The following is an 11,848-nucleotide window of genomic DNA, read 5'->3' as shown; positions in this document are numbered from 1 at the left end:
ACTGAGCTACAACCCCAACCTGAGACTGCTGTTAATCAGACCTTTACAGCCTTTGTCATATTCTTAAGTTTCCATGTAATGGATAAATTGACATATGTCAAAGCTGCTGTGTGGCATTTGGAACTCTCTGTAAAGTGAGCTTGAAATTGGCAGTATGTGTTCTTCTTCCTTTGTATAATAAGATGAACAGGTACATCTGATTGATAGTTTCGTTTTTGTTTTTGTTTGGTACTAGGAATTTAACCCAGGGACACTTGAGCTACATCCTCAGCCCTTTTTATTTTTTATTTTGAGTTAGGGTCTCACTAAGTTGCTTAGGATCTGCAAAGTTACTGAGGCTGACCTCAAACTTGGGATCCTCCTGCCTCAGCCTCCTTAGTTACTAGGATTACCACACCCAGCTGATTGATGGTCTTAATGCTTTTACTCACCTGAGCCAAACATGATGCAATTGAAAAATATATTTGGTTCTAGATATACAGGCAGCTACAGTCAACAGTGAAGCCTGTTCAATTGTATAGTACTCATTTTCTGTCAATAAAAGGCTCAGTGGTAGAGCACTTGCCTGGCTTGCATGAGGCTCTGGGTTCAATCCTCAGCACCACATATAAATAAATAAGTAAATAATGAAAAAAGATCCATTTACAACTAAAAAAATTTAAGAAAAAAAAAGGCAGATAAGGGATGGAGGGGAAAGGAAGGGGGCATGGAGGTAGAAAAGATAGTGGAATGAAATAGACATTGTTACCCTAGGTACGTGTATGAGGACACGAATGGTGTGACTCTACTTCGTGTACAACCAGAGACATGAAAAACTGTGCTCCATTTGTGTACTATGAATCAAAATGCATTCTGTTGTCATGTATGACTAATTAGAACAAGTAAATAAATGAATTTTTTAAAAAGCAAATTCATCTTTATAGATAACATCTTTCCTAGAACTTAATTTTCAATTTCAGCTTTGTAAAAAAAAAAAAAATGTTAAAGCATTGCTTTGTTTATGTTGAGGATCAAATGAGAGCATGTATTTTGTTTAACTTTTTTTCCCCTTTTCTTGAACCAGTAATTGAATCCAGGGGGCTCAACCCCTGAACCACATTCCCAGCCTTTTTTATATTTTATTTAGACAGGTCTCGCTGAGTTGCTTTGGGCCTCACTAAGTTGCTGAGGCTGACTTTGAACTCATGATCCTTCTGCCTCAGCCTCTTAAACCATTGGGATTACAGGTGTGTGCCACCATGCCTGGTAATTTTTTTAACTTAAATATTTTATTTGGGGCTGGGGATATAGCTTAGTTGATAGAATGCTTGCCTCACATGCACAAAGTCCTGGGGTCAATCCCCAGCACCCCCCCGAACATACACACACACACACACACACACACACACACAATTTTTGTATTTACTATCTAGCAAGGCGTGGCCTGTAATCCCAGCTCTTTAGGAGTGTGAGGCTGGAAGTTCACAAATTCAAGGCCATCCTGGGCAATTTAGCAAAATCCTGTCTCAAAAATTTTTTAAAAAGTGGAGAGCTGGGGATGTGACTCAGTGGTAGATCACCTCTGGTTTAGGGCTTAGTACTGTTCAATCCCCGGTCTGTTCAGTTTCACAATTTTCATTATGATCTAAGGTTATTATTTGAAAGAGAAAATTCCTTGCTGTATGTTCTGTGCCATGTAGTAGGTTTGTGAGTCATCTACTTACTTGACTGCACCCTACCCTTTTTAAATGCTAGAGCTCAAACCCAGGGCCCCTGCATGCTAGCACTCTACTACTGATCTACACCCCCAACCCTCCCCTTAACTTTTTATTTTTGAAATAATTTCATATTTACAAATACAGAATGGTTATAGGAATAGTACAAATAATATTCTTTACTCAGATTCCCCAAACTACTAACATTTGTTCATCGTTCTCTCTCTTTATAATATATATTCAGTATACATGATAAACATAGGCAATATATTATATCTAAAATTATTTTTCAGAATGATTTGAGAATAAGTTGAGACTGATTCTCCTTTGCCTTAAATACATTCACTTGATTCCTGCCAATACTCCCACCAAAGGACAGTCTCTTAAAACAGGAAATTTCATTGGTACAATACTTTAATCCACATACCTATTCAAACTTTACCAGTTAACCTGATAATGGCCTTTAGAGCAATACACATAAAAAGTGTTTTGAGTGCTTGTGTTTTAAACATTGTGGTATGTGCTACATGACAGTCATCACAACTCCTTTCTCACCTCAATCTCTCATTTGGTTCCATGAGCAATGTGAACAGTTAGGTACCCTGTCCCCTGACTTAGTAATGAAGATGGGGTAAATGGCTTTACTTGATTTTCCTCTTTTGTATGATTTAGTAGAGCAGCGTGACTTCATTGGAGTGGACAACACAGGAAAGAGGCTGCTCTTCATGGCTAATGAAGCAGACTTGGATGAAGAGCTGGTTATTAAGGGATCCATCCTGCAGAAGTAAGCCCTCGAGATTTCCTTCTTGGCAGTTCTCCTTGTCTTAAAACAAAATAAAACCACCCACCATGGGAAAGATGGAATAAAAACTAGATTATATTGTGTGAAATTGACAAAAGTATGTGAATGTTTTCCCCCAGGAGACAGGATAAAGGCTTTTCTTCACTGCATGAAACTTTCCCTGTGTCTTTTCTGACAAGGTAGAGCCAAATCCTGTGTAGGAATAAGGTAAAGCAGCTGTGGAGAGAACATGACTGTCTTTCTGATAGTGTTTTAGAACCTCCTTTAAAAAAAATTTGGCAAAAAGCACATAACATAAAATTTACCATCTTAACCATTGTTAAGTGACAAGTACAGTAATACGTATATTCACATTGTTAGGAAACAGATCTCCAGAGCTTTTTCATCTTGGAAATATGATTTCATAACATATCTTATTAGACAACTCCCCTTTTCTCTCCTTTCCATAAGCCCCTTATAACCACCATTCTATTTTCTGTTTCAATTAACTTGACTACTTTAGATACCTTATATAAATGAAATCATAAAGTAATTGTCTGTCATTATGTGATGGACTTATTTCACATAATATCCTCAGGATTCATTATGTTATACCATATGACAGGATTTTCTTCTTTTTAATGCTAATATTCCATTGTATGTCTATATCACATGTTGCTCATCTATTCATCCGTTCAACATTTGAGTTACTTCTACTCCTGGGCTATTGTGTATAGTGCTGCTATGAACATGCATATGTGGATATCTCTTTGAGACCTTGCTTTCAGTTCTTTTGGATTTATACATAGAAGTGGAATTGCTGGATCATATGGTAGTTCTAGTTTTAATTTTTTGAAGAATTTCCATACTATTTTCCTTAATAATTGTACCATTTAACAGTCCCACCAATAATGCATAAGGGTTCCAGTTTCTTCATATCCTTGCCAGTATTTGATATTTTCACTTTTTATGATAGAAACCATTTTACTAGATATGTAATACTGTCTCATTGAGATATCTCCTTTAATACACATAGTCAACCCAGTCACATTTTCTTCAGTTAGCATTCACTGATTGCTTTTCTAGCATGGAACTTTCTGCCTAATGCTAGTATATCGAAATGTTTAATAAATGTTTGAAACCTGGGTAAAATGAATATGAGAGGAGTAAATTGGGGAAAAAAAATACCTTACTTTTTGCCTTTGCTATTCAGCACAATAGGAGAGATATTTCAGAATCTATTGTTTAATGAAATCAAGCTAAAATCTGGCTTCAGTTAGGTTGTTACATTGAAGGATAAAAGTTCTATATTGGCACCTTCATTGTCTCATCTATAAAATGAGACTGATAATAATAGGAGTATTGTGGGGAATAAATAAGGTATTACATATAAATTAATTAGCTTAATGCCTCTTACCTAGTAAGTGACCAAAAACAGTACACATTATTATTATTTTAATATATGTTTTGGGGGATGTACCAGGAATTGAACTCAGGGGCACTTAATCATGAGCCACATCCCCAGTCCTCTTTTGGATTTTATTTAGAGACAAGGTCACACTGAGTTGCTTACCACCTCGTTTTTGCTGAGGCTAACTTTGAACTTGTGATCCACTTGTTTCAGCCTCCTGAGCCACTGGGATTATAGGCCTGTGGCACCACACCTGACTTATTATTATCATTTCTAAATAAGTAAACAGCTATTGAAAAATACCATACAATCACTTCTGGATTAAAATAGCTATTCAAACTATATCACAGAACTTCCTACCACTAGTTTCTAATTAGAAAATTACAAATAGAGGGCTGGGGCTGTAGCTCATTGGTAGAGCACCTGCCTCACACGTGTGAGATGCTGGGTTCAATCCTCAGCACCACATAAAATAAAAAATAAATAAAGATATTGTATCCAACTACAACTAAAAAAATATTTTAAAAAAATAGAAATAAAAAGCATCTGAAGTTTCAAGATCAGCAAAGGAAGTAGGATAATTAAAGTAATAAAGTTTAAAAACTGGTAGCCAAGGAAAGAAACAAGATTCTGGTGAGGAACATAGGAAGAATAAAAGTAGGCTCCCATTTCCACGCCAGAAGCCATATTGATATGATGATGAAATCCTGCAAATTCTCGTTAAAATACCCAAATCTACAAAGAAATAAACTTTGGGGCTCAGGTTGTGGCTCAGTGGTAGAGCGCTTGCCTTGCACATGTGAGGCACTGGGTTCAATCCTCAGCACCACATAAAATAAATAAATAAGTTAAAAAAAGGTACTGTGTCCATGTTGAACTAAAAAAATTTTTTTAAATAAAATAAAATTTGCCTTTATCTTTGCTATGAATCAGTAGGGGCAGCTACTGGGAAATAAATGATTAAGAAGGGAAAGTGAGCCATGAAACTGAACTTGAACAAAAGGAAATATTTAAGCCTGAAGAACAAATGGATGCAAAAATACAGACAGAATTTCCCTACATGGGGATGGAATATGCCCCATAATTATATGGCAGGAACCAAGAACCTTTAACAAACTCTCAGGAAAGAGCAATTTTCTAACAAAGACTTAACAGTATCTTAGCTATGTCTTTTTTTAATATCTTTCCTTGCCCTTCCAACATCATTTCCAAAGTCATAGAAAAATATATAGAATATAAAATAGCCAGCACTCATATAGTACCTGGTCTCAGATACAGGAGGGTCAGAAATAAAAATTCATCTATATTATATCAAAACAAATGAAATTCTGGCCAGAACCATGATTTAATCATGAAAAAGACCAAAAGAATTAGCACGTCAACTATACAAACATGGAGAGCAAATAAAATAAAAGGAAAGAAAGTACCTTGTAGCTGGGTATGGTGGCTCATGCCTATAATATTAGCTACTCAGGTTTGAGAAAAGAAAGGAAAGATGAAAAATGCCTTGAAAAAACTATATTAAAAAAAACACATACACACAATTTGAGAAATAGAAAATTTTCCTTACAACTATAAAATAAATAATAAACAATGAATTGAATAAATAAGAATTCAGTGATGTAAGGATAAAACAACAAATTAAGATTAATAAAAAAGGACATCATAGAACTAAAATGGAAATTATTGAGGACCAAATAACTTAGTTACAAAATTAATTAAATAATTATAAAGACAGCAAAGAACAGAATAGACATTGCTGAAAATTAAATTACTGACACAGAGGAATAGTTTGAGATATTCAGTGATTTAGATAAAAAAGAAAATGATTGGGCTCGGGAGTGTCTGTCACTCAGTGGTGGAGCACTTGCCTAGAAAGAAAGAAAGAAAAAAGTGATAGAGAAAGGGAGGAGAAAGAGAAAAATAGAGAGAAGAACATGGTTAAATAAATTAGAATCTAATAGAAATGAAAGGCAAAGATGATTCAATATAATTAATATCTCTGAAATAGAGAACGAGACTGTGACCCAAACATGTATTCAAAGATATAAAGACTTCTTGTAAGGTAATGATTTTAACATAAAATAAAGATATAAGAACTAGATAAATAAGATGACTTCTGAAACCCCACTAAAATAACAATAAAGGGATTTTTAGAAAGGTATAAATCCAGAAGGCTAAAGAAAAGGAAAATGAAGATAACAAATTTTAGAAGAAAGAGGGAAGACTAGAAAGTCACAGGAATGGGGCACCAAAAATAGATGAGGTTGGAGGGAACAGGTAGAAAATGAAATGTAAGAAATGTACGAAGGTCCTCAATTTCCTTCTTCCACTTGGCTTCTAAAAACTGGCAGCTAGGCCCACATCCATGAAGCAAGGATATTTGAGGATTCTTCTCTGTGATAACTGATAGTTCAAGAGGAAAGACCTAAAGATGAACATCAAGGAGTTCCTCAAAAATATTCTTACATTATAATGGCATAATTTGGCGTGAACATACTCTATATACAGAGTTACGAAAAATTGTTCTGTGAATGGATAATTATGAATGTAATGCACTCCACTATTGTCATGTATGTAAGAAATAAAATGTTTTTATTTTTATTTATTTTTTATTTTATCAGGAAAAAAAATCCCTATATTCAGTTTCAAAGTCGACAGGCCCTATCACATGTTCAGTGCTCCCAATCAGATGTTTATTGTGATACTCTCAAATTTAGAATAGAAAACCAAGAATTACTAGTTCGGAGGCCAGAACAAATAAATAGGAAAAAAAATAAAACAGGAAAAAATCAACTCACAGGAAACAAATTATACAAAGAAAACTTTAGAAAAGGTAACATGAGTATCCTCAGGAAGATTTATTTATTTATTTAACAAATATTTCGGTTCAAGGACCTAGGGACTCAGCAGTGGACAAACAAAAAATCTTTGCCTTCATTGAGAGATAAAAGAGAATATTACATATGTAAACCCCAAAGCAAAGCAAAATGCTGAGATTTTTAGTTTAGTTTTATTTTTTTTGGTGGGGTGGAGGTACTGGGAATTGATCCCAGGGGTGCTTCAACACTAAACTACATCCACATTCCCTTTTATTTTTTAATTTTGAGACAGGGTCTCACTGAGTTGCTGAGGCTGGTTTCAAACAGGATCCTCCTGCTTCAGCCTCCCAAACTGCTATTACAGATGTGCGTATCGCACCCAACAAAATGCTGTATTTTTAAAAGAACATTTACAGAATAAACAAATGTTGATACTTAAATTAAAAATTCAACAGAATGGTTGGAAGAAATTTTTTGAAAAATTTTCTGTAGCACATTAATGTAAAATGATAAATGATAGGACAATTAAAAGAGCAGCCAAAGATGTCACATATTCCTAATATGGAGTTCGAGAAAAAGAGAACAGAGAAATGCAGGGGAAAGAAATCATCAATAAAAATTTTTTGCAGGGCTAGGGTTGTAGTGCCGTTGTAGAGCGCTTGTCTAGCATTTGTGAGGCACTGGGTTCAATCCTCAGTACTAAATAAATAAATAAAATAAATGTATTGTGTCCATCTACAACAAAAGATTTTTAAAATTTTTTTTTTCTTCTTAGAATGAAAGGAACTGGATTTCTAGACTTAAAGGAAATAGTGCCAGCAAAAAGTATGAAAAGAAACATGCCAAGACTGTCATTGTGAAATTTTATAATTCTTATAACAAAGATCCTGCAAACTCCCAAAGAGAAGGGGGATATCATACACAATGATATTAAAATGGTTTTTGAATTTCATAATAGCAACACCAGAAACAAAATTTTAAAAATGGAGAAATATCTTTAAAAAATTTTTAATCTCATCTAGTGAAACTATCAATCATGAATGAGAATCAAATTAAGAATTTTTCAGACATTTGTTTTCCATACATCTGTTTTATAAGAGTTCTTAATAGTCTGTATAACACCAAGTCCTGATATAAACTAAGGAAAAGGCACAATATAGGGAAAAGGGCAACCCATATAGGAAAAAGATGAATCCCCAAGATGATGATGAAGGGAGGTTCCATAATAACACGTTATATACCCATTGTAACGGCAACCAAACCAGATTAGAATAGGTTAGAAAGTTTCAGGAATAATTTCTTCAAGATGATCATAGATGGGTCTTATGATAAAAATGACAGAATACCTGATGTATCTCAACTTTTGGCGGTGGCACTAGGGATCGGACTTAGGAGTGCTCTACCACTGGGCTACATCCCCAACCCTTTTTATTGATATTTTATTTTGAGATAAGGTCTTGCTAAGTTGCCAAGGCTGACTTCAACTTGCAGTCTTCCTGCTTCAGTCTCCCAAGTCACTGGGATTACAGGCATGTGCCACTGCAGCCAGCTTATATCACATTTAAGAGGAGTTTTGGGTATTTAGTGATTTTCTTGGAATTAAACTATTGATACACACCTTTGAAAAATAAAAAATAACAAGGCAATTATTAACACCAAGGCAAATAACAAAAATGCAGGGGAAGAACTAATCATTGATTGTGAATGATTCACCTACCACTTAACGTTTATATGTACATAATAATGTAATCACTAACTCAGTCTTACAAAAATTATGATGTGTTCACTTTGGAATGATGACCGGGTATAGCATGTTGGAGGCATGACTGAAGAAAACAGATAAATCTCATTCTTCTATAGTATCTAGAACTGAAGTCCTAATAACTTAAGCATTAGAAACATGCCATTATAACCAAAATATGAAGCCAATTATATTGGGAAGGTAGAAAGTATAGGAAGTGTGGTAGTGTATGGTAGCATTGGTGATTAAAAAAAGTGAAATCATATCTTCTACAGTGGGAATTCACCAGATAATTTCTGAAGTGGAAAACCCAAGAAACACTAATATAAGAATGTGAATGAGAGGTATAAATGCTAAACTGGTCTACTAAAAGAATTGAAAGTGAGTGTTTCAGGGAAACAGAAAATGTGTAGAAGAAGAAATAAACACCTGAACTTATTTATTAAAAGTTTTATGGGCTGGAGTTGTGGCTCAGTGATAGAATACTTGCCTTGCATGTGTGAAACACTGGTTTCAATTCTCAGCACTGCATATAAATCAATGAATAAAATAAAGGTTCATCAACAATTTTAAAAAGTTTTTAAAAAATTATTCACCTCTTTATGTGCATAGATAACTTTAATTTTAATTTTTAAAAGAAAATGATAAAATATCCTGAATCAAATAAAGATATTCAGATTTGGGCTTGGGTTGAAGAAATTATTCCTAAAGCTTTCTAACCACTGCAGCCAGCTTGTATCTCAACACTTAAGAGGAGTTTTGAGTATTTAGAGACTTGCTTGGAATTAAATTATTGATAAGCACCTTCGAAGGTAGAGTGCTTACCTCGCACATGTGAAGCACTGGGTTCGAGCCTCAGCACCACATAAAAATAAATAAATAAAGATATGTGTCCATGTATAATTTAAAAATATATATTTTAAAAAAGGGTACTCAGATTTTATTTATTTAGTGTTAAAGATTAAACCTAGGATCTCATTCATAAAATCTTCAGATTTCACTTTGTTCTACAGATTACACTTTGTTCCAATGAAATTTGGCCAGATTAAATAAATTTATTAAGCTTCAGGGAAAAAGAAAATTTTTCAAGCATCCAGAGGCAAAAGCTTATATGGAAATTAGGAAAAATTAGGTTTACACAGGATTCAGTACCTGACAAATAATATCTACACAGTTCTTGGGGAAAGAGAGTGAAACTCGGGAATAGAATAAACAAATAAAGATATCATTCAAATATAAAAGCAGCAAGAAGACATACTCAAACATAAAAGAACTCAAAAGATGTATCACCTATGAGCCCTTCTTAAAGAAAAACTTATTGATAGTAAAAGCAACCAAGAATTGAATAAAAATACATTTAATTCAGAGGAGCTATGGGCATCAGCATTTAATCCATTTATATACAGAACTGATACAACTATAGGAATTGTGGCTATAGAATATAATTCAGATATCATAAACCTAAACATCATAAAAATAAAACTGCCAAAAATCAGTCAGTTAGAGTAAAGAAAAAAGAAACATGTCTATGTGATAATAGCTTCTTTTTTATAATAAGGAAGTTAAAAAAATGAGAAAACTTTAAATAAAACATAATAACTCTAACTTTTGGGGAGTTTTTTGTTGGTTTGATTTTGGTGCCAGGGATTGAACCCAGGGGCAATTAACCACTGGGCAACATCTGTAGTCCTTTTTTGAGACAGAGTCTCCCTAAGTTGCTTAGGGCCTTGCTAAGTTGCCAAGGCTGGTTTTGAACTTCTGATTCTCCTATCTCAGCCTCCCATGTCACTAGGGCTACAGGTGTGTGCCACTGTGCCTCACTGTTCTTTCATTTTGACTTCTTTTTTCTTCTGTTAAGTACAAGTAAAATATAACATTTTTTAAAAAATTCTTTTCAAAAATATTTATTTTTTTAGTTGTAGTTGGACACAATACCTTTATTTTATTTATTTATATGTGGTACTGAGGATCCAACCCAGGGCCTCGCACATGCTAGGTGAGCAGTCTACGACTGAGCCACAACCCCAGCCCCAGCACTTTTCATTTTATTTTTTTATTTGTTATTTTTAGTTATACATAACAGTAGAATGTATTTTGACATATCATATATACATGGGGTATAAATTCCCATTTTTGTGGTTGTCATGATGTGGAGTTAAGACACAGGTCGTGCATTCATATATGAACATAGGAAAGTCATGTCTGAGTCATTCTGCAGTCTTTCCCATTCCCATCCTTGCTCCCTTCCCCCCACTCCACCCTATCCAAACCTTTCTCTCCCCACCTCTGCATCTGTGTGTCAGAGAGAACATTCAGCCTTTGGTTTGGGGGGATTGGCTTATTTCACTTAGCATGATAGTCTCCAGTTTTATCTATTTGCTGGCAAAAGTCATAAAGCCATTCTTTTTATGGTTGAGTAAAATTCCATTATGTTTATATACCACATTTTCTTTATGCATTCATGTGTTGAAGGACACCTGGTTCCATAATTTAGCTATTGGGAATTGAGCTGCTGTAAACATCGATGTGGCTGTATTACAATAGTATGTTGATTTTAAGTCTTTTGGGTATATGCCAAGGAGTGGAATAACTGGGTCAAATGGTGGTTCCATTCTAGGTTTTCTGAGGAATCTCCATACTGCTTTCTAGACTGGTTGCACCAATTTGCACCAGCAATGTATGAGTGTACCTGTTTCCCCACATCCTTGCCAACATTTACTTTTATTTATATTCTTGATAATTGCTCTTCTGACTGGGGTGAGATGAAATCTCACTGTAGTTTTAATTTGCAGTTCTCTAATTGCTAGTGATATTGAACGTTTTTTCATATATTTATTGATTGATCAAGTACTTTTTATTTTAAAAATAGACTCAGTAGTATAATCCTGTTTTTATACTGGTATGTCTATTTGTGTATATATACATAGAGAAGTGTCTTTAATGATTGTTACTCCCGAGAAATAAGATTTAGGATGACTTTATTTTAACTGTTAGTCATTTTCTAAAGTAGGCTTTGAGTTCTGTAAGATTAACTGCATCTTTTTTCATAAAACAAATGGTGTTTTAAAAAACTAGAATTGTTAATTCTGAGGTAGTAAGAATTAATTTTGGAAAGTATAAGTATGTATGATTATTTTTTCTATATGTTTTTCTGTATTTTAAAAATTTTCCCTAATTTTAAAAGTCTCAAAAACAAGCGAAAACCTGAAGAATATAGTCAAGTGGGTTAACACATTGTTCTTTCTTTTGGAAAGTGGCCTTTCCTAGTTTAGTAGCCATGGCACAAATGCCTACTGGAGAGGAGTCCAGCTGGGGAGGGTCTTTGCTCTTGCTGAATGAAGCCAGGCTGCTCAGAAAGCATTCTGCAGTGGATATGGGTAATGACTTTCATTGAATTAT

The 11,848-nt window shown here is 34.3% G+C and overlaps 1 protein-coding gene across 3 annotated transcripts in view; it reads left to right on the top strand.

Moving 5' to 3' along the window:
* Positions 1–11,848, top strand: part of Eif2b3 (eukaryotic translation initiation factor 2B subunit gamma) — a 106,748-nt gene that overhangs the window by 41,068 nt on the left and 53,832 nt on the right. For all 3 annotated transcript variants that reach the window (XM_027937308.2, XM_027937306.2, XM_071617780.1), the window contains exon 5: positions 2,367–2,478. In XM_027937308.2, coding sequence (XP_027793109.1) covers positions 2,367–2,478 — 112 coding nt within the window. The remainder of the gene's footprint in view (positions 1–2,366; positions 2,479–11,848) is intronic.

The sequence above is a fragment of the Marmota flaviventris genome, chromosome 10, assembly GCF_047511675.1.
Source record: "Marmota flaviventris isolate mMarFla1 chromosome 10, mMarFla1.hap1, whole genome shotgun sequence".
In the NCBI taxonomy this organism is placed as follows: Eukaryota; Metazoa; Chordata; class Mammalia; order Rodentia; family Sciuridae; genus Marmota; species Marmota flaviventris.
Note: the sequence above shows the minus strand (reverse complement) of the source record. Positions and strands in the feature narration are given on the sequence as shown.